Source organism: Taudactylus pleione, unplaced genomic scaffold, assembly GCF_031769625.1.
Source record: "Taudactylus pleione unplaced genomic scaffold, aTauple2 ptg000546l, whole genome shotgun sequence".
In the NCBI taxonomy this organism is placed as follows: Eukaryota; Metazoa; Chordata; class Amphibia; order Anura; family Myobatrachidae; genus Taudactylus; species Taudactylus pleione.
In genome coordinates, this window is record NW_028284948.1 from 1,141,346 (window position 1) to 1,161,499 (window position 20,154).

Here is a 20,154-nt window from a genome sequence, read left to right on the forward strand (position 1 = left end):
CTTAAAGGATTTCTGGTATTTATATACACAAAAAGAGGATTACAGCAACACAATTAATTTAGGATTTAAGAGTAGTTTTACTAAAGCTTATAAAACAAGAGGAGGTGATGCCCATAGTAGCCAATCAGATTATGTCTGTAATTTTCTGGAATGCAATAAATGATAGCGAATATCGGATTGGCAGCAATGGACTACAGCTCAACATTTTAGAAGCTTTAGTAAATCTAACCCTAAAAGTGACAGAATGGGGTATCACATTACTGGGATTTATAGTAAAAACTCACTTCTAAGAATGGCTTACTAATGTTTTATAATATCATGCCTGTTAAACTGTAATGCATACTTGCCTACTTTTGAAAAAGCATCTCAGGGAGATTGTGAAAGCAGCACCTATGAGCGCGGTGGTAAAGTGGTAGAGTGCTGTTACATCTGAGGGGCGTGTCATAACATTGACTTCCATCCAAATGTAAATGAGCCCCAAAGCAGTTAGTAAGATCTATTTGTTGATGAAAACACACTGATACTTTCCAGAAAATACTTGTAGCCATAGGGATCAATGGGGAAGATGTATGAAGCTCTGGGAAGTGATAAAGTGCAGAGTGATAAACCACCAGCCAATCAGCTCCTGTCATGTTACAGGCTGGTTTTGGAAAATGACAGTTGGGAGCCGATTGGTTGGTCGTTTATCACTCTCCACTTTATCACTTCCCAGAGCTTCACACATCTGCCCCATTGTGCCTTATAACTAATGCAGGGAAATTATACTAATGATCCCATTTGAAGGGATTTTTTTTTTCTTTTTAATATAACAGCTACATAATGGGGGTAAGGTGTAATCAGGGAGATTGCTAGACTCTTCAGGGAGTTTGCTGCTATTTTAGGGAGTCCCCCTGACAATCAAGGAGAGTTGGCAAGCATGCTGTAATGTAATATATGTACTGTATATATGATTTTGAAGTTATCTTTATGTAATATTTTTTTTTGTCCTATGTATTTGTGAGAACTAAAATAAAGGATGAAGTATGGCTTGTTAACACACAATACATTATAATGGGGATGACAGACTTGTGTTTAGGTTGCTATTAACAAGTGGAAGGCTACTTGACGTGTAGGTCAAATAGTATGTGTGATAGAGCCCGGCCAAACAAAGATGTCTTAGGGGAAGCTCCCAAGGGCTCCTAGTCGGGATGCGTCTTGCATAACAACTGGGATTCCCTGTCTATGTTTGAATGGTGGCAGAAAACAATGATTTTATTAGGTGTGATGAGAAATGTTTGTCCTCGGAGATGTCAATATTTCCATAATTATATGACACAACAAAAATAGTGGTAAAAGGGGAAATTGTATTGTACCCCAGTAATTAATGAGATTAGTTATTGGTAATATCTATGGCATGTGTCTCAGGGATATGATTAGCTATAGGAATAAGGATAACTCCTGAATTTCCTATAGTATAAAAGCAGAAGCTGTGTGGAATTTCAGGCCAACTAGGAGATCGCTTATAGCGCTTATTGGATTGATATATGTAGCGCAGATACATTCATGTTGTATGGCCCAGCATACATTACATATTTGGAGACATGCCTGCGGACTGTCCATCTTTCAGAGACAGCACTTTATGGACACAAATTCCTTTCCTTCCACACACATTTTATTTCTTCTTTATTTCCTTTGTTTTCAAATGTTCACGTACATTCATTTGTGTTTCAATAGGAAATGCGGTGTCCAGTCTTTCTTACAGCAAGTACTGGAGACACAGGCATAATAAGGATGATTTATCTCCATGGGCAGGGTGTGTGCCCTATTTTATATAGTGCACAAGTGACAATGAGGAGAAACAATTGCACAAACCCCCCCACTGCATATCCATGTCTGTCCTGTGCTATGGAAAGATGTATAGTTTTCATAATAATGTATGATCCCTACAGGGCATACTTCTCCCCTTAACTCTCCCATACATGAGATAATAAATTATATAATTGTATGATTCATTGCTTAACTCCAACATATTTTCCAAATATCCCAACTGACATCTGAGCAATCTCTCATCACAACAAAAGTGATCTGGTTTTTATTTGCACTTCACTCCCCTACTTAACTACCTTAGTTAGGTATTCAGTACTTACAATATAATATATCAGCACTGTATAAATATGTTTTGCATGTATTTATGAGGTGCATTATAAAGCAACTATTATTTTGGACCTGTCATTTGCTAGGTCGCTGGCTATTGTGCCCAGCACTGCAGGGGTTTTATAATACAGGTTGTCTCTCCCATATCCATAATGCTTGGGCCCAAGGGTATTTTGGATATTGGAATAGTCCATATTTTGGAATAATTGCATACAATATTGAAATGTCTTAGGAATAGGGCCCAAATCTAAACACAGAATGCATTTATGATTCATATACACCTTATACACACAGCCTGAAGGTAATTTTATACAATATTTTCAATCATTTTGTGGCTCAAACAAAGTTTGTGTAGATACATGAAATTCATTTATATGTCATATACACCTTATACACACAACCTTAAGGTCATTTTATACTTTATTTTTAATAATTTGCGCCTTAAACAAAGTTTGTGTACATTGAACCATCAAAAATCAAAGGTTTCACTAACTCAGTCATGCTAAAAATATTCCGTATTTCTGAATATTCCGTAATATTTGGATATGGGAGACTCAACCTGTATATTCATCCCCGTCTCTTCCCTGTGTCTGGGCAGGCAGCCAGCAGGAGCTGTTAATGAAGGTAGAGGCTTCCCTCCAGCTCTCTACTTTACATGCACTAGACGGACATTAAGAGGTATATTTACTAAAGTGCGGGTTTTTAGAAGTGGAGATGTTGCCCATAGCAACCAATCAGATTCTAGTTAACATCTATCTAGCACCTTCTAGAAGATAATAGCTAGAATATGATTGGTTGCTATGGGCAACATCTCCTAAAAACTTGCACTAAGTCTGTTATTGAAAAAATAAGGCATTTCCCATTGTAATGTATTATGGATATTAGAAGCCATTTCCAGATTTCTGTGAGCCCCATCTCAGTAGCTTCTAATATCCTGTAAATTTACAGAATAGAGCTCATGAGCCTATTGATAATCATTCATAACAACAATCAAGAAAATATTTAAGAAAATGTTTAAAAAAATAAATTAAAAAAAGTGTCTTGGGCTCTTTCATACCTGTCTGGTTGGATGGGCTGTGTATGCTTGGCATTACCACTGAGATGACCACATGCATGAGGCTTTAAAATTACACATTATTAAATTGTTACTTGCCATAAATTACTACTGTAATTTGGAAGTTTGGTGAAGTAAATTGGACAAACCCAGGATAAAGCTATGGCTTTACATTATTCGCTCCAGTGTGTCGTCGCACCTTTTGCTTCAATGTTTGTTAATCATTTTATTTCAAAATGTTCTCCTAGCAGCCTAAAGCTATGTTGGCAGTATAGAAATAAAAGGTGTAATAATATTATTCCATTTTTGTATGCATATTTATTGTTTAAATGAGTCAATAAAAAGTTTTAGTATTTGTAGAACAATTAACAAAATGTACAAAGTAGCAAACTTATAACATTTAGTGTGGCCCTGGAGAGGCGCAAGATAAAGCAATCAGCGCTCCCATTGCCTGCTATGCCTTTTTTCTCCACTAGTGAATTCCAAGAGCTAGAAGTAGCTGCAATCAGAACAATATCCACTAGTTGTAATACAAAGAAAAATTGCTTAGTGCGCCGGCTGATAGTATTCAATGAAGCTGGCCCCTCACAATGCTACACAAACGAGAACAATTTTCAGAAAAAACAAAGACAAGAAAATGTCTAGAGGTGGTGTGTACAGGATGGAATGACATTTGATACATTTCTAAATGAGATTTCAATGTCAAAACACTAAAATATTGAACATCAAAGACATAGATGTGAAGAGAAAATGGATGAAATTGTGGTTAAAAACTAACTGTTGTATATCCTTATATAACTTATTTTGTAAGTCGATCTCTAGGTTGAGTATTGAAGTTCATACATATCAGTTTTGATTAGCCTTAAAAAGATAAGCAGTGCCTACGCAATACCTACATGTACGAACAGTCCAGTATTTGCTGGATGATATTGAAATTTAAGTAGAAATGTAATAAAAACTGTATTACTTTCCTCCAGAGCACAACCTTTTGACATTCTTGTATGTTTCTTTGTTCTGAAAAACAAGTTGTCTCTTGGCAATGCACTAAGATGGCCAGAAGCCCAAATCTTTGTCAGTTAGGGGACATAATCGGTTAATTATATGGGGTTTGCATAATACATAGGACAAAAAGAAATGAACTGAAATGTATATAGATAGGTCCCCATACACTCGTTCACTCCTCTGCATCAGGTTACCAATTTTGGAAGGACATTCTTCAGGATCATAAACACAAAAGCCCCGATTCTGATTCGTACGCACTGCCAATGTCAGACTCAGAGGAACAATATTTTTGCTTCTGTGCATGCGTCAAATTAGCGCGTGCAGAGAGTCGGAATTGCGATTTAGGTGCACGGGATACACAAGGTGTTAGAAATGTATGAAAGTGTAGCGAGCATTCCTAATGGGTGACAAGGATGTGGCCTAGCGCACATGTGGAGATGGTCGGTCTTATGGGCGCGTTATGGAAATGTCGCAGGCATGTCGGTGAAAGTGGTTGCATACACAGACGCTCAAATCGTAGTCTATACTAAGACAGAGAAACTGCATTTGCCATGGGCTGGTGTTTCGGCGGTGCATCTAATGACAAACCAATCGGCTTTTCAGCATCTACAGGCACCGACAGTCCCTGCACATTTGGATGCATGGATGTACACCAGGGAAGGACTTTGTAGCAGAATTTGCATACAGTCGCAGACATGGACAAGAGGATACAACTAAGAATCAGCCAGAGTGCCTGACAGCATAACCCACTTGCTGTGAAGAAATGCATGGCGTAGACTGGTTGATTCATTGCTGTGTAGAAATGCATGGTGTAGAATGGTTGATTTACACATAGGGACAGGTTCAGTCTATCGCGGTAACTCAGAAAACCATATTGTGGTGTACTGTGAAGCTGACCATAGAACTTATGGTTCGTTCCTGCCTGACCATGGAGAACAGAGCACACACCAAAATACACCTTCTTAGAGTCTTATTCCAACCATAGATAATCCAATGGAGTACATACAGTATTTCTATAAAATAAAAATATATAATAACTTTACATATAAAATCAGTGCTTCTTTATGAATATTATATAAAATCAGTGCTTCTTTATGAATATATTTATATATAAAACCAGTGCTTGTCTGTTTTTTATACATATATACACTCAGGGCCTGATTCAGTGGTGCACGCAATCTACACGCCATGCCAAAGTTCACGTAGTAGAGCGATTATTTACTACTGTGCATGCACAAATTACTCTGAAAACCCTTACGGCACACGTGTTACACAGTGTGTCCGCACAAAGATACTGCTGTGTACCGAATGATGGTATCAGAACCTGAGAGGCAAAACGATGGGAGGTGACTTGAAAAAAACACAAAAATATGTATCATGGCCGATTGATGGGAGCAAAACCAGCTGTGTTCCCAGATGCATAGCTGCTTCCACAGAGGCAATTTTCTGCACCTGGCATAGGGCAGGCGCAACGAAAATGGTGCACACAAATGGTTTGCCAAAGGTGGCGTGTTAATAACCACTGTCTGTGTTACTGTGTGCACCGTCGCTGAAACATTCAGGTTCAAGCTAGTACACCAGGTGGAAGGCTGAAAGATAGCATTTGGGTAATATTCCTGCGACTCCAGGAACAGGTGTTAGACCAGACGTAGCAGCATCCACCTCTGAATCAGATCTTTAGTGTCCACTTTATTAGGTACAGGTTTTTAGTACTGAGCAAGACCCACTTTACCCACAGAACATCCTCAATTCATTGTGGCATAGCTTCACCAAGGTGCTGGAATAATTCTTTAGAGATTCTGGTCCATGCTGACTTGACAGGATGACGCAGATGTTGCATATTTGTCAGCTACACATTCACGATGTGAATATCCTGTTCCACCACGTCCCAAAGGTTCTCTGTTGGATTGAGATCTGGTGACGGTCATGTACATTGAACCAGTTTGAGATGACTTGTGCTTTGTGACATGGTGGAAAATAGCCACTAGAAGATAGGTAGACTGTTGCCATAAAGAGATGCACATGGTCAGCAACTAATACTCAGGTCTGGTTGTGGTATGTAGACAATGCTCAATTGGTATTAGGGATCTAATGTGTGCCAAAAAAACATTCATCCCATCATTACACTGCCAGCAGCCTGAACTGCTAATGCAAGGCAACAGAAATCAAGATTGGTCAGACCAGGCAACATTTTTCCCAAGTTTCAACTGTCCAATTTTGGTTGAGCTTGTGCCACTGTAGCCTCAATTTGCTGTTCTAAACTGGCAAGAGTGGAACATGGTGAGGTCTTCTTCTGCTGTAGGCCATCTGTCAGGGTTCGGCCGTTACTCACCCCAGCAGCGGCTTCCCCTGACTTCTCGTGCGGTCAGATGTCAGGTGCGGAGGCCGGTGACGCGCTGAGGATTCTGCCTTGGGTGCTTTCTGGACTTCCATGTGTGGCTCTGTGTCTTGGTTTCCGAGGTTGCCGTCAGGGGCGCCGCCATGTTAGTCTTTCTCAAATGACTGTTCCCGTAACCAATGGCAGCGTAGTCTCAGTCAACTGACGCTGACCTCCAATGAACTGCTACTGTAGGGTATATAACTGGGCCCTGGACACCAGGAAGTTGCCTGTGCAACGTCGTCACTTCCAGTGTTTGCTGATCGTTATTTTGTTCCAGGTTCCTGTTCCTCATTCTCAAGTTAGTGCTGTAGCATCGCGCTACTATCTTCTGGTGCGTCTGGAGTCGCACATAGTGTACACACCTCTATGTACAATTCCAAGTCATCTGCCGGTGCGTCTGGAGTCGCACATTGTGTACAAAGTACACAACATTGAGTACAAATCACTGGACCACCATCTGTACCAAAGGGTATAGTATATACATTAGTACTTCTCCAAAGTACTTCTCTCTGGGCCATAGTGGTGTATTTCTCTCTGTTTCTCACTTGTATTGGATACCTGACCAAAGGGCCGTGACCTGCTGCTTGAAGGGGTCACTGGTGAACACCTTCCAGCAGGTTAGACTACGTGCCTTTTGTCAGGTCTCTCCAATATCCAATACTTGTGGATGAGGAGAACCTACATTCAGGGCCCTCGCCTCCGATTCCTTCCTCAACCCAGGACCCCAGCTTTCAAACCCTCAGTAGGGGATTCCTCGGAGCAGAGCGTGCCACCACCCACTTCAAGGCTAAACGTGTTGCGAGTAGAGGTGCTCTTCTGCATACCACTGTGGTAAAGCATGGTTATTTGAGAAACTGCCTCCTTCCAGTCAGCTTAAACCACTTGGCTCTTCTTGGCTGTCCTGTGGCATTAACTAGGCGCTTTCATCCACAAAACTGCCGCTTACTGGATGTTTTTTGTTTTGCGCTCCATTCTCTGTAAACTCTAGAGACTGTTGTGCATATTAATCCCATGATAATCAGTTTCACAGTTACTAAAACCACCCTCTCTGGCACTAAATCATTCCGCTGTCCAAGTCACTTTTTTCCTCATTTTGTAGTTTGGCCTGAATAACAACTGAAATTCTTGACCATGTCTGCATGTTTTTATACACAGAGCAACGGACACAATTGGATGATATTTCAATGAAAAAACAGGTGTGATTAATAAAGTGGCTACTGAGTGTATATACCTATACTTTTCAAATGTGTTCCATTTTTAAAAAAAGTATGAATTCTATTTTATGTAGATACATGTTTCTCAATCCTCTTGTGCTTACATGTTTAATGCTGCGGCTGGAAAATGATTGGTCTAGCTGAGTGAAGTTTGAATGCAATGATTGGCTACTGGTTGGTTCAAACCACACCCACCTCAAGATTGGTTACATGTGGATGTTGCTAAGAAAAAAAAATGACTATAATAACCACTCACATTTCAGTGAAACGAAGCTACTTTTAATTTATACTTTCTAGTACTTTTTACAGTCTTGACCTTATGCTGACCTCTTCATTACAGATATATTCCAATGTGCTTTATTTGTGTCTCTGTTGGCTAGAGACTGGAAGTAAAAATCTATTCTATCTTTCTATCAACAGGAAACACCTTTTCCTTGAGAGGGACACTTGCATGCAAGCTTATATCATGTACCCCACAGTGCTGCTCTATTAACTAGAGTTTTTCAGATGCTCATTGCTGTCCTGCTGCTCTGCTTCCTTCACGGTTTATTTTAGAAAACTAATTTATGGCTATTTGTTTGGTGCTGCCCTTGACCTCACACTCATGGAGAATTACTAAGTTTAATCAGATTTGAAATAGTAGAAGGATTCAGAAAAACCCTTACCCGGTAGGCAACATATAAATTGAGTTATCTGCCCCCTCTTACATTTCTTTCAAACTAAAGATAGATGGTCCAGGCAGCTAGCATGGCTTCAACAAGAATCATAAATAGTAAAGTGACCAGATAACTTATCAAACTGTGCTAAAAAAGACGTACATGACGAAGAGCTCACTGATCAGCACTTTTAACGAAGTGAAAGCCGCTCAAATCTGACTACTTTGTTCTGTCTATAGAAGAGCCATACAGAAGGCTGATATCCCAGTCAGAGAGACTATTACAAGTACACCTTTGCTATATACGAGATTGTATGCAAGTAGACGAAAGTATTGCTCAGTGTTCTCCCTAGGCTGTTTCTTGCCGGGTGGTGCACCGGCAAGAAACAGCGTATCACCCGGCACTTCGGAAGCCTGCAAGTGGGGACAGTATCTGGGAGTTGTCTAAAAAGGACCAGATCATACAGACTTTGCAGCTTTTTCATAATCAGATGACGGGGTCTCTAATAAGAAGAGGAGAATTAATATATAAAATGTTATTTCAAGTTTAAATCATTAGAAGGTAAGGGTTTAAAACATTTTATTATTGCGAAAGCCCCCACCCAGCTACTTCTTGATGCCACCCGGCTGGAAAAAAATTCTGGGGAGAACACTGTTGCTATTTCTACTTTATTATATACTTACATAAGATTGTCCATATACAAGAAATGTAAAAACAACGATTATGCTAAATAGGCTAAAATAGCCATTTAGCAAATCGGAAATGATCTATATGCAAAATAAGCCAAGCATGTTAAATTACTGTGTCCTGCATAGGATGCAGTTTGTTTGTACATTATAACTGCAACTTTTAAAAACACTCTAATGTATAAGGTTTTCGTGTATATTTATTTCACTAATAAATACACCTGATTTGTATATCCATACACATTCAGCGCCAATTACAAATCAAGTAACCAAATCCTAGATTGGTCAGAGCTGGGCTCATTGTTTTAAATAGACAGGTTCAGAAAAAAAAAAAGTAGAGCGCTCTGCAAATCCCTGCACTGAAAAGAGTAGATCCCCTTTCTAGTCACACTATATGAAAAGGAAAATCCTCTCATACAATTAGGCCCATATTTCAAACTCTATAAGACCATAAAGATCATTACTCAATGGTCCTGAACATTCTATCTTGGGTGGTCTACCATGAGTTTAGAGCAACCCACAACATTGAGTCACCCCCAAAATACAGTGACTTGCTCTACTCAGTGCTGGATTGACAGCTTCTATTAGATGGGGCAAAACATGAGGATGGCCCCTAACTCTACTATTAACCACCTGTCTCAGCACTGGAGAGCTCAGGGGCTTTTTCTAGTCCACCTTATGCCGTGGGACCCACAACTATGCTAATGCTCTAGAGCGCCTTTGTAATAGACTTGGGCTTATTAGAACCCCATTATCTTTACATAGAAGTTGGGCTGGTTACCATGATTTTTGTATGATTGCCAACCCTTGAATTACGGAGTGCTAGGTTGACATTTTGCAGTAGATAGGAGGACAAAGCAATGGAGAATGGATTCTTATAATTATTACAACCATTCTGAGCAGTAAAAAGTGCTTTCTAGCCAAAATGATATTAGTGTGACCTCTAAAAGGTTGCAAGCATGGCTGCAAAACAAACAAGGGTTCAAATGATCCCCACTCCCAGGCCCACAGAACTCCGAGGCTATGGCAGGTTACCATGATATTGTACTGACCTACAAGGAATCCCACTAATCACTATGACAGTGGCTCCCAAAGTTGGTCCTCAAGGCACCATAACAGACCAGGTTTTAAGGATATCCATGCTCAAGCACAGGTGACTTAATCAGTACCACAGTCAGTTTAACTATATCATATGTGCACAAGAATGGATATACTTAAAACCTGGACTTTTAGTATGCCTTAAGGATAGAGTTTGGGAACCCTACACAGAGTTTCTCTTTAGCTCAGTCCCAAAGCACAGAGATTCTCATAGGATAGTCTATAAAAGCCTCTTCTCTGCAATGGATGTAGTCAAATGGTTAAGACTTTCATAATGTGGGCACTAGAATTCGACTGTCAAAATGTCAACAAGCAACGTGTCGACATTATCAAAATGTTAACTTTAGGGTTAGGCTGCAGCTGGGAGGGATATAGTTAGGCTGCAGGGGGAGGTAGGTTAGGGTTAGGCTACAAGTTGAGGGGTTACTGTTAGGCACTAAAGGGAGAGTTAAAGGGTAGGGACTAGGGTTTGGGATAGGAGAGGAATACTCAAGGAAAGCTATCATTACTACCAGGAGTCGGAAACCACGCTGAACTCGCTGCAGCAGTCGATGGCAAAGTAAGTCATCGCTGGGCTATCAGACATAATATGCCGACATTCTAACATGTCGTCATTTTGACATTCTTATGCCGACATTATGACTGTTGACATATCATATTACACCTCTCTACAAGCCTCTTAGAAAATATACACACTGGAGCAATGTCGGCACGATATGTCGTTTCCCGGCGAATCCGAACGACATTATGGCTGCATCGGTCAGTGTGTACGGCCAATATGCGCTTAATCCGGTTGATATCGCAAGCAGCCCTGTTGCAGGTAATGAAGGACGTACCTCATTCTGATGCGTACCCATGATCCGATATGTCGGCCCGTTGGGCTGACATATCGGCTGGGTGCACATCGCTCAGTGTGTACCCAGCTTTTAGCACAGGGCTGGAAGGTTTCTCCATTTTTTTTTCAATGTCCCTCTCGGAATATAACATATTTGGATTGAACTACTTCAGCTGAAGAGAATATCACATGAGGCCTCGGGGGAAATGTAGTGAACTGGATTTGTCCAAACCGATGATTAATGATGAATCTAATGAAGACTGAGGACAAGAGTAATGAAAGATTAAGGTGAAACGAAATATCTAATAAAGATAAATCCAATTTTTAACTTTAGAATTTGTTTTAATACAGCACTGCCATCTTTGTTCCTGGCATATAACTCACATAGGGCAGCAATATACTTAATTATGCTAATGTGTTAACCTATAGAACTAGTCATCAGTATCAGTATCAGTCATCATCCCTGATGACATTCTTATAGTAAACGTGTAAGGTTGCCTTCCATACAGCATTTAAGCTGTGTATTTTCTCCACCTGTGTGTCATGTCCCTTCCGATGTGGACCTGAGACGCCATGATGAGATGACTATGACGCAGCACTAGTTGCCCAGCAGTTCTGAATCTCTCAGATAGGTCTTCTATTATTTACCCCTTACGAGTGTTTTTATTACGTTGAATGAAACTGATGAACAAGAACATTAGAGCAACATGATTATGCAGAATATATAAACCCATGAGTGTGCTGTATTTTGGTGCATCTTAATGTAAATACAAATGAAAAAAACAGAATAATATATTTTTTGTAAAACTTAATTCCACTTCGAATGAAAAGAAGTTATAAGAATAAAGAATGCTCACCTGCAAGCCGCAACAGCCAATTGCACTCAGAATAGAGGCATTGTGAATGACGCGGTGAGGAATTCCTGATTTGGCAGCTCGCAGTACCAGGTCACTGTGCGTTGTAGCTCTGCAGAGAGAACGATACCATAGGATAGGCAGCACACATGTAATGCAAACACGCATACACCACACTATAAAAGTCTGTTACCAATATGTAGAAGTACCAAAAAGAAGACTCCAGCAAATATACGTATTATGTGCCCAAGACATTTTTATGCCATATATTCTGAATTTGAAATAGATTTAAGTAAGATTTTGCGGCACTGATCCACAAAGTATTACATTTTATATTAAATAATAATAATAAATATTCTAAAACTATTCCCTGGTGTGGGGGGCAGAGGTGGCCCGGCATATAGGTGGGGAATATATCACTAAAATTCAAGGATTACTTTGCAAATTCTTGTTAATAGCATAATAGAGTATTAAAGATGGTATATCTGGTTCACTCTGTATCACAGATCACCTGCGATGGGCCAATAAATTGATTATAAACAACTTCCTCTTTGTGTATCACAATAATGGGGAACTCCCAGAGAGTTAGAAAAACAATGTCCCAAACTGATGAAATGTCCAAGTCATAAACAAATGAATATCAGTCAAAATAAAGATTCATTCTTTTTAGAATTCATTCACAGATCTATTGAGGGGAATGGAGAAACTCTTGTCTAATGGGGGGCATCCACTAGACGATTTTATCCCTGTCCAACCTCTTAACGATTTTCCCTTGAAGTCTCCCTTGAAATATGATCTTCCACTCTGAACAATTTGCAAACGATTTGCAAAAGATCTAACAATAAACTATGTTGTTTTAATCTGTGATTGAGAGCTTTCAGCTGTAGTGGGCAGATAGTGGTTCATCGTTTGATTGTTCAGCGTGAACGATGTGTAAACGATGTGTAAACGATTTGTAAGCAATCAAGTGAAATTGACCTGCATGTTCAGTCGATGGAGGAGACGATCAAACGACCAGAGGGAGCGCGCATCGTACATCGTTAGAAACAATTACTGCACGATTTGCAAACGATGTTCAAACGATGTTTGAACGATTATCGAACGATTTTATCATTATCGTTCAACTTTATCGTCTAGTGGATACCCCCCTTAAGTTTACAGGCGTCCCAAAGTTTCCAAATCGATATATGTATAGAGTTGGAGAGAGGAGACAGAAATTATGGGCCTGATTCAGACCCACTCGCGAGCGGCTGTCCGCTCGCAAGTGGGTCGAAGGTCTGCACTGCGCATGCGCACGACGGAGGGAGCTCCATCGTGCGCATGCGCGAGACGCGACGAGCGAAGGACTTTCCTTCGCTCGTAGTGTCTGATCAAAGGGGGCGTGCTGTCGATGTTGATTGACAGCACGCCCCCTTTGGTGGGCGTGCCGGGGGCGTGCCTCCCGGACGGAGGCGTTCCCAAGGGAACGCCTACCATCAGAAGCCGGCCCCACTGACATCACTAGTGATGTCAGTGGGAGTGATTTTGGCTCTGATAGAGCCAAAATCACTCCGGGCCTTGCAGTTGAGAAATTCAACGCAGGCTTTGGCTCGCAGTGGCGATGGTCGCGATGGTCAAGACCATCGCGACCATCATCCTGCACGCTCGTATATGCTGTGGGTGGTGACCCACAGCCATACGAGCGTCCAGGAGGACGCTCCATATTTATGGAGGTGGGCCCTGATTCAGAGCGAGCGCTCTGGTCAGAGCGTCCGGCTCTGAATCAGGGCCTATGTGTGTTATATGCAAGCAATATAGTAAACAAGGCATAATATAGACATAGAAATAAATATGGAATGGAGGCCCTCCAATACTGTACTTTGCAAATTCTTGTTAAGAGCACATCAGTATTAAAAAGGTATATGGAGGGAAGATCTACGGTGTCCAGATAGACAGTCAATAGGTCAACACCAGATGGTTGACAAGCAATAGGTTGACAGGGTCAAAAGGTCGACAGGGCAAATAGTCAACAGAGAAAAGGTTGACAGCTGATTTTTCGGGTTAGGTTTAGGATGAAGGTTACAGTTAGGTTTAGGGTTAGGCACCTGGCGGAGGGTTAGGCTACAGACAGAAGGGGGCAGTTAGGCATCATGGGGAGGGATAGGGCTAAATAAACAAAAAAAATCAACCTTTTCTGCGTTGACCATTCGAGTTGACATTTTGACTATGTCAAAATTTTACCCCGTCGACCTTAGACCATGTTGACCTTTTTACTTTCGACCATTTGACCCTGTTGACCGATTGCCTGTCAATCATCTGGTATCGAGCTATTGACTATCTATACACTGTCAATCTTTTATACCACACCGGCGTTAAAGAAGGAACATCTGTATCTGTTTTGCTGCATATCACGATCTTCCCAGATATCTCATAGGGCCTTATGCAGAGGATGATAAAAATGACAATAGTGACTGCTAGTGCATTATCTTCAATCACTTGTAACAATAAAATCCCCAACTGGGGTAAGTAATGTTACACCTACCAGGGTGCAACGTTATATACAACATGTAGATGGAAAACAGAATTCTGGACCAAGGAAAACCAGGGTTTTACCGTATAGACTATTCCTGGAAGAGAACCTTCACAATGATTAAAATGTGATACACAACATCTACCACTGTCACGTTCCCACCCTCATATGGTCTTTATCAAAGCTAGATGGCTGTGTGTTAAAAGTCCATTTATAGGTCCAAACTGGAAGTGTATCAATCTAACATATAATATAATGCATAAAACCAGACAGGGAAAGGAGACAATGGAGGCGCCTGCCGCGGGGCGCCAGCACTGAAGGGGCACCTTCTCCATTGCCCACAATATACTCACTCCACTTAGGGCTGTAAATATGTTCCCGGAGTGTACTGACACGGCCGCCCAATACATGGCACCCCTTCCCAGCACCTGAGAAGCCACCATAACCATATACTAGTGTAGGGCTCTGTGTCAGATCATTAGCTGCCGCTTCCATTTATCTATAGCCTGTCTCCGCTCATTGGTGTCGCTGCCCCTCAGCAGCTTCTTATGCCAGTGTGACACATACGGCCCCCCCCCCCCCCCCCGATACCCACAACTCCCCATCCCACTCCTTGAAAAGGGTGTTTTGGGGGGATATCCGGCAAATTTACTTATTCTATATTAGTGTTTTTTGTGCGTATGGATAGATATGCACCATATTTATTTTCCCTTTTTTAGTGGGGACACCAAATTATAACTTGCCGCCTTGCGTCTGGGATGACCTTACGCCACTGAAACCAGACACAAGTAGACTTATAAATATCCACTAAAACTGTTAGTAATGAGAATTTAAATGGGCTATAATAACTGATGGTATATGGTGAATTCAGAGGTGCATATCTTACTGTATAAAGCTGTAACTTCTCCTACTCATATAGGAGTAGCTTGATCTGTAGGAAACCGAGCAAAAAAAAAAAAAAAAAATCACAAGGTTATAAATTACTAAAGACTTTTCAGCATAAAGATAAAGGTGTAGATATATGCCTTACTTGTGCTGACTCTCAGTGATGATGGTCAAACTGAGGGCCTGATTCAGACCACTCGCAAGCAGGTCGATGTTTGGCCCCTGTGCATGCGCCTCCTCCGGCGTATGCCTGCGCAAGCCCCAGTGAGCGACTTAATTTCAGTCGCTCCGGGGCTCGCTACAAGACGGGGCGGCTGTCGATGGTGAGTGACAGCTCGCCCCGTTTTGTAGGCGGGGAGGGGGGGTGGCTGCACAAACGCAGGCGTTCCCTTAGGAACACCTGGCATTTGTGGGCAGCCCTACTGACATCACTCGTGATGTCAGTAGTGGACTTCCTCCTCTATTGGAGCAGGAAGTCCACTCAGGCTTGCAGGAGCCGAGACCCTACCACAGGGTCTCGTCGCAAGCCCTCGCGACCATCGCCAGGCCGCTCGCACAAGCTGTGGGTGGTCACCTGCAGCTATGCAAGCGGCCTGGAGGCGGATAAAAAAAACAAAAAACAACACCTTGATTCAGAGCGAGCGCTCGCAAACAGCTCTGAATCAGGCCCTGAGTGCAAAGGAGAAAAGGCTGTATATACCATGGACACTTTTAGGAAAAAGTATTTTAGACCAATGTTCCATCTCATTGATCTTACTTATGTTAAAAGAGAAGAAGAGAGAACTCGCTGATAATCCCATCATGCATCTGCATAATCTGACCAGCACTTTCTCTGAATTAGAGGACTATCAAGATATGGAAAATAAAATTGCCCTTAAAAACAACAGAGAAATGGCAAATAAATATAGAAAATATGTCGGGGACAAAAAAAGCCATCATGTCAAATAAAGACCAGGATCCAAAAGCTACATCTGCCTTCAATCACAAACATCTAGAGGTCAATGTGGTAACCTGCAGATAACCAAGATTAAATTGTAAACCACCCAATGGAGATGGTTCCCCCATACTCCACAGAAAACCATTCAGGAATAAAGATATCAATGAATTCTCCATGTCAGAACAAAATCATCAGTATAGAATAGGTGCTTTCATAGAATCAGAGTAAATTTAACAAGAGATGTCTGAAGGAGAATCATGAGAAGTTTTTTCTGTCCAGATACTTTCCGTCGTAAGAACACATGGCGTAGAGAACTTTCCTACACTAATGACACCCTGATTTTCAATACAATCTACACAGCTGAGGGAGTTCCTGGCTCTTGCTTCAACAATACTTGAACGAAACAGGGATCCTTCTTTGTGCTACACTTACCATTCTACATTAGGGTAAATTTACTAAGATGGGAGTTGCCCATAGCAACCAATCAGATTCCAGGTATTATTTTCTAGAAGGTGCTGGATAAATGACAAGTAGAATCTGATTGGTTGCTAAGGGCAACATCACTTGTTAACTAGAACTCCCATCAGTAAATTTACCCCATAGCATCTATTTAATGAGCCATTAATGGAGAAACGCAATAAAAAATTTTTTTTTTACAGTGAAAGAGCAGGAACTGGAGATACAAGTCAGTGATGGCAAACACGCATTATAGCGCGTGTTTTTTACATGCACAGCATCTCATCCGACTCAGGAGCCAGGGCCACAGTGGAGCGCGCCCCCGGGGATCCACCCATTCTGCAAAAGTGAGTCCCCGGGGGCGCGCTCTGCTGTGACCTATCCCTGGCTCCTGAATCGGATGAGATGCTGTGCGCTGCAACGAATAGGAACCTACCCTGTCTACCCCTTCAAAAGCTGGAGGAAATTAAATGTTCTGCCGCAACCCCTGTTATTTGGAGGCGGAGCCGGAGTCCCAGCTCACAGTCAGGAGCAGAAGCCAGAGGTGGGCAGAGTGACAGATGCACCACTGGCCGGTCCACCCCTTGGGCTGACCACTGTTATTTGCTGGGCGGAGTGTGCCGTCTATTGCCAGAAGGACAGTGCAAATGTGATGCCCCGCCCCCAGTCTCTCACTTCCCCTGCCTGAGGGCAGCGCGGCCATAGCCTGAAGAGTCAGCCTGTTTTGGAATAGCCAGCCAGGTGTCTGCTACAAATGAGGATGAGTGTACAGCAACGCACCTGGCCCCAGCAATCCCTGGCTTTCTGCCTCTAATCCCCGCCTCCCCTCCACCCCTAATACCCAGTGTCACCCAGCCCCTTCTCCTGTCCCTGCCTGCCCTTCATGTTCCTAGCTCTCCTCCCCAAATCCTCCTGTCACCCGCTCCTCACCTCCTACTCCTGTTTCAGGCTCCCACCTCCTTCTCCTGTCCCTGGCTGCCCACCTCCTTCTCCTTTATTCAGGAGCCCACCTCCTAACACCTGCCAATGGCTCCCCACCTCCTACTAATGTCACCGGCTCCCCACCTCCTACTCCTGTCCCCGACTCCCCACCTCCTACTCCTTTCACCGGCTCCCCACCTCCTACTACATTTTCTCCTGCTATCCCTGTCCTCTGCTTACTACCCAAATGTACATAAAGACCACCTTAATCCAACAGAGCGGCAGATACAATACAGGACGATACAATACATGAACTTGCCACAAAACCAGTGGACTGCAATTACTATATACACTCATTAAGTGAACATCTGTTTAGTTGGCTTTACAACACTTCCTAGGTGGGTAACAGTCATTCGGACGGGGGACAAGAGCAGACAGCAGCAGCTCGCTTTCCCCTATACTCGAGCTTCGGCACTCTCACCGATGGTTCACTGGCCCTCATTCAGAGCCGCTCGTTAGCGGCAGTACGCTCGTTCCGAGCGATGTTTGCACATCTGCGCATGCGTACGCTTTTTAGTACGCATGCGCGAACCAGTCAGTGCGGCCGAAAATCGTTTGTACGCTATATAGCGAGTGCCTGCTATTTTGAGTGACAGAATGAGGCGTATGTGGGTGGTAACAGGGGAAGGTGCTTGAAAATGGGGAGTGGAGATCCGAACGCAGGCGTGCTTAAAGGTCAAAACGGGCGTTTTATGGGTGTGTATATTTAAAACAGCAGCGTCAATGACCACGTCACTGGGTTATTTTATAGCCAGAACTGCTCGCAAATTTGTGGTAGCAAACACCAACCACAAGAATAGCGAGCAGTTCATACCCTGGTCGATGTACTCAATTAATCTAATAAATAGCGGACATGACGTATGGTGCGAGCGGCCAGGGGGCGTTTTTAACAAATAAACGAGCGTATGTTTTGCTCGTTCGTTCAGACTTAGAGGTGTGAACAGACTGCAATGTGCGTACGGATCATTTGAATAGCCACCCCTTGTTTTTAAACGAACGACCGCAAATAGCGAACGGCTCTGAATGAGGGCCACTGTCCGTTGCAACACACGATCAGAAGTAGAAACCGGGCACCTGTTAGGAAAATCCCTTCTACTTACTTACCTTATGTCTTTAGGACATTAATTGCTACTATGTGATACAACAATATGTCTAACAAGGTTTTGGATCCAATAATTGGTAATATTCAGATGGATAGGACTTACGAAGGTATTGGTGTAAATATTTATTTCATATATATTATATGTAGAAGTACCATTGATATTCCTGACACTCTCCTTTTCACATTATTTATTTATATATATATATATATATATATATATATATATATATAATATATACACTTTTTTCTTATATATTTTAATATTTCAGAATACTTTTCTCAGATTTCTGTGTGTTTTTGTTGGTTTGTCTTGCAAGTCCAGTATAAAAGTTAAGTTTTAATTGATTATTCATTTGCAAGAGTGCCCTAGCAAAAAGAGCTTTCTTTTCTCCTTTGTTTATCAACATTCCATGGTGTCAATATAAGAGGATCAAAAGGAATTGGACCAATCCTGATGTGTGTGAATAACATCTTAAAGTAATGGAGACAGAATATACAGAAATCACCTATACAAAAGAGCACCAACCATCAATGAGTTTCTTTTTAAAGGGCATAAAAAACCCTTTAGTTTTTTTCTTTTCAATGACAGGTCTTGATAGCAAGCAATACAGAACACTATATAGCACAGGTTCTCAAACTTGGTCCTCAGTACCCCAAACAGTGCATGTTTTTCAAGTCTCCTCACAGAATCACAAGTGAATTAATTTGATCCACCTGTGGATCTTTTAACATGTGTCAGTGAGTAATGAATACACCTGTCCACCTGCTGGGTGACCTGGAAAACGTGAACTGTGTGGGGTCCTGAGGACAGAGACAGAGAACCACTGCTATAGGAGATAAAACACAGTAGTACCTGGATTTTGCAGAAATATGTAGAGACTGGACCAATTAAACAATACAGAGTAATAAACAAGAGATATGGTAAGAACTTACCTTTGTTATCTCTGTTTCTACGAAGTCCATAGGGTCCACAGGGTTGACGTTGGGGTATAGCTGGATCTGGATCCACGGGCACCACGCAGTTAAAGCTTTGCTGCTCCCAGGATGCACTTGGGTCCGTCCTCCTCTATACCCCGCCCCGGCCACAGGCACCTCAGTTGGTAAGCAGCTAAGGCCGGAGGAGGAGACTAAACAGAGAGAAGGAAGACTGGAACACACAAGAAACCATACTCACAGAAATGGGAGACGGAAAACCGGTGACCAGCCACACAGCCCATTTGAAGCCAGGTGCGTCAGGGCGGGCGCCCTGTGGACCCTATGGACTTCGTAGAAACAGAGATAACAAAGGTAAGTTCTTACCATATCTCTTGTTTTCTACTTCAGGGTCCATAGGGGGTCCACAGGGTTGACCTTGGGGATGTCCCAAAGCAGT

At 42.2% G+C, this 20,154-nt stretch overlaps 1 protein-coding gene across 1 annotated transcript in view; it reads right to left on the bottom strand.

Moving 5' to 3' along the window:
- Positions 1-20,154, bottom strand: part of DPH5 (diphthamide biosynthesis 5) — a 53,037-nt gene that overhangs the window by 17,670 nt on the left and 15,213 nt on the right. The window contains exon 3 of the mRNA XM_088451305.1: positions 11,916-12,024. Within this exon, the coding sequence (XP_088307431.1) occupies positions 11,916-12,024 (109 nt within the window). The remainder of the gene's footprint in view (positions 1-11,915; positions 12,025-20,154) is intronic.